This window comes from Apaloderma vittatum, unplaced genomic scaffold, assembly GCF_000703405.1.
Source record: "Apaloderma vittatum isolate BGI_N311 unplaced genomic scaffold, ASM70340v1 scaffold39190, whole genome shotgun sequence".
Taxonomy (NCBI): Eukaryota; Metazoa; Chordata; class Aves; order Trogoniformes; family Trogonidae; genus Apaloderma; species Apaloderma vittatum.
The window spans coordinates 1-1,895 of record NW_009695724.1 but is presented as its reverse complement, the minus strand read 5'-3'; the positions used below and the strand labels follow the sequence as shown (position 1 = coordinate 1,895).

At 45.1% G+C, this 1,895-nt stretch overlaps 1 protein-coding gene across 1 annotated transcript in view; it reads left to right on the top strand.

Moving 5' to 3' along the window:
- The window catches only part of LOC104276060 (beta-soluble NSF attachment protein), a gene marked incomplete at both ends in the record, with an annotated part of 2,620 nt that extends 916 nt beyond the window's left edge, over positions 1-1,704 (top strand). Inside the window, 7 exons of the mRNA XM_009872229.1 lie at positions 227-273; positions 377-454; positions 608-663; positions 766-850; positions 1,209-1,313; positions 1,489-1,557; positions 1,654-1,704. Of these exons, the coding sequence (XP_009870531.1) occupies positions 227-273; positions 377-454; positions 608-663; positions 766-850; positions 1,209-1,313; positions 1,489-1,557; positions 1,654-1,704 (491 nt within the window). The remainder of the gene's footprint in view (positions 1-226; positions 274-376; positions 455-607; positions 664-765; positions 851-1,208; positions 1,314-1,488; positions 1,558-1,653) is intronic.
- Between the last annotated feature and the right edge of the window lie 191 nt (positions 1,705-1,895).

Here is a 1,895-nt window from a genome sequence, read left to right as displayed (position 1 = left end):
GGGTGTCGAATTGTGCATGGGGATTAGGTGTCATGCCCATAGGCCTCAGGGGCCGAAAACCTTACATCTGTGCTTGTGAACGTGTGAGCAGGGATTTATCTGAGAAGCCGATGTGTGGTTTGATGATGAGTAATGGGTCCCAAGATCCGATTTTTTTGCGGGGGCTAGATTTGGGGCTGATGTGCTGGGCTGACTTTCTCATTTTTCCTGACCACACACGCTGCAGAGGCCATCAACTGCTTAAATGCAGCTATCGATATCTACACCGACATGGTAAGAAGCTGCGACGGCAGCTCGGGGAGCGAGACGCAGCTCGGTTCAACGCTGGGCGCGGTGAGCCCCCACCTCACTTCTGTCCTCCTCCTCCTTCCTCTAGGGGCGATTCACCATCGCTGCCAAGCATCACATCACCATCGCCGAGATCTACGAGGCCGAACTGGTGGACATCGAGAAGGTATGAAACCCACGCTTGGAGTTTGGGGCACTTCTAACGAGTTTCCAAAAAAATGTTTCTTTTCCCGAATTTATTTATTTGTTTGTTTGTTTGTTTGTTTGTTTGTTTGTTTTTTTGCAAAGGCTGACCAAAAACTTTTATTTCTTTCCCCAGGCGATCGCGCACTACGAGCAGGCTGCGGATTATTACAAGGGCGAGGAGTCCAACAGGCAAGTGGTCTTTTACGTACAGGCAGTGCTTGGAGGTATCGGGGCATGGGATTGATTTTTATTTCCCTTATTTATTGAATTTAACACTGTAATCGGTTGCAGCTCAGCCAATAAGTGTCTGCTGAAGGTGGCTGCCTACGCCGCGCAGCTGGAGCAATACCAGAAGGCGATAGAGATCTACGAGCAGGTGACGGGGTGTGGGGTGAAAATGGTTTTGCCATCTCCTAATCTCATTTATTTTAGGGCTGGGGATGCCCCTCGGCTTTTAAGAATTGCTGTAACTTACCAGAGGCCTTTTTTTCCTCCCTGAATGTTACTGTTTTTAGAGAAAGCCTGCAGGGAGGAAATCTAGAATTACCCTTTTGATAATATTTACAAATACATTTAACATTGAATTCCCCCCCATCTCTGTCATCTTGATTTGCAGATGATGTGCGTTATTTTAATCATCCTTCCTGTTTTAAATTCATTTCTCAGTGATGCATTTTGTCTTTTTTTTTTTTTTTTTTCCTTTCCTGGCTCTACCCACCTCTTCTGGTGCCCAGGTTGGGACAAACACGATGGATAACCCTCTGCTCAAGTACAGCGCGAAAGAGTATTTCTTCAAAGCTGCTCTATGTCACTTCATTGTGGACGAGCTCAACGCGAAGGTCAGTGGGCTCGAGACACTTCCCCCGAACTTTCTGCATTTCTCTTAATCTCCCAGCCCTCTCTGCAAGGTTTTAGGACTGGGTGGCCAAAAAAAAAAAAAAAGAAAAAAAAAGAAAAGAGCACAAACATTCGTTTTTGCACGAAACAAACATTTGGAGTTGTCTTCATTTTCAGCTTGCGCTCGAGAAATACGAGGAAATGTTCCCGGCGTTCACAGATTCGCGAGAGTGCAAGCTATTGAAAGTGAGTAAAGCCAGCAGGAAAAGAAATTGTGCTTGGAAATGCATGTGATTATTATTCATTTATTTTTTTCCCTAACTTTTAATGGCGTTTTCCTAGAAACTGCTGGAAGCCCATGAGGAGCAGAATAGCGAGGCATACACCGAGGCGGTGAGTGTTTGCACATTTGCTACGTGCTGGGTGTGGTTTTGGATAGATTTTTGATTTGAATTCTATTGTTATTTTTTTTTAATTTTAGTTGTGGTGTAGTTTTTCTTTTCCTCTCCTCTCCTTCCTCTTCCCTTTTCCCTTTTTTCTCTTTCATCCCTTTCATCTTGTCTCTACTCTTCCCCTTCCCCCCC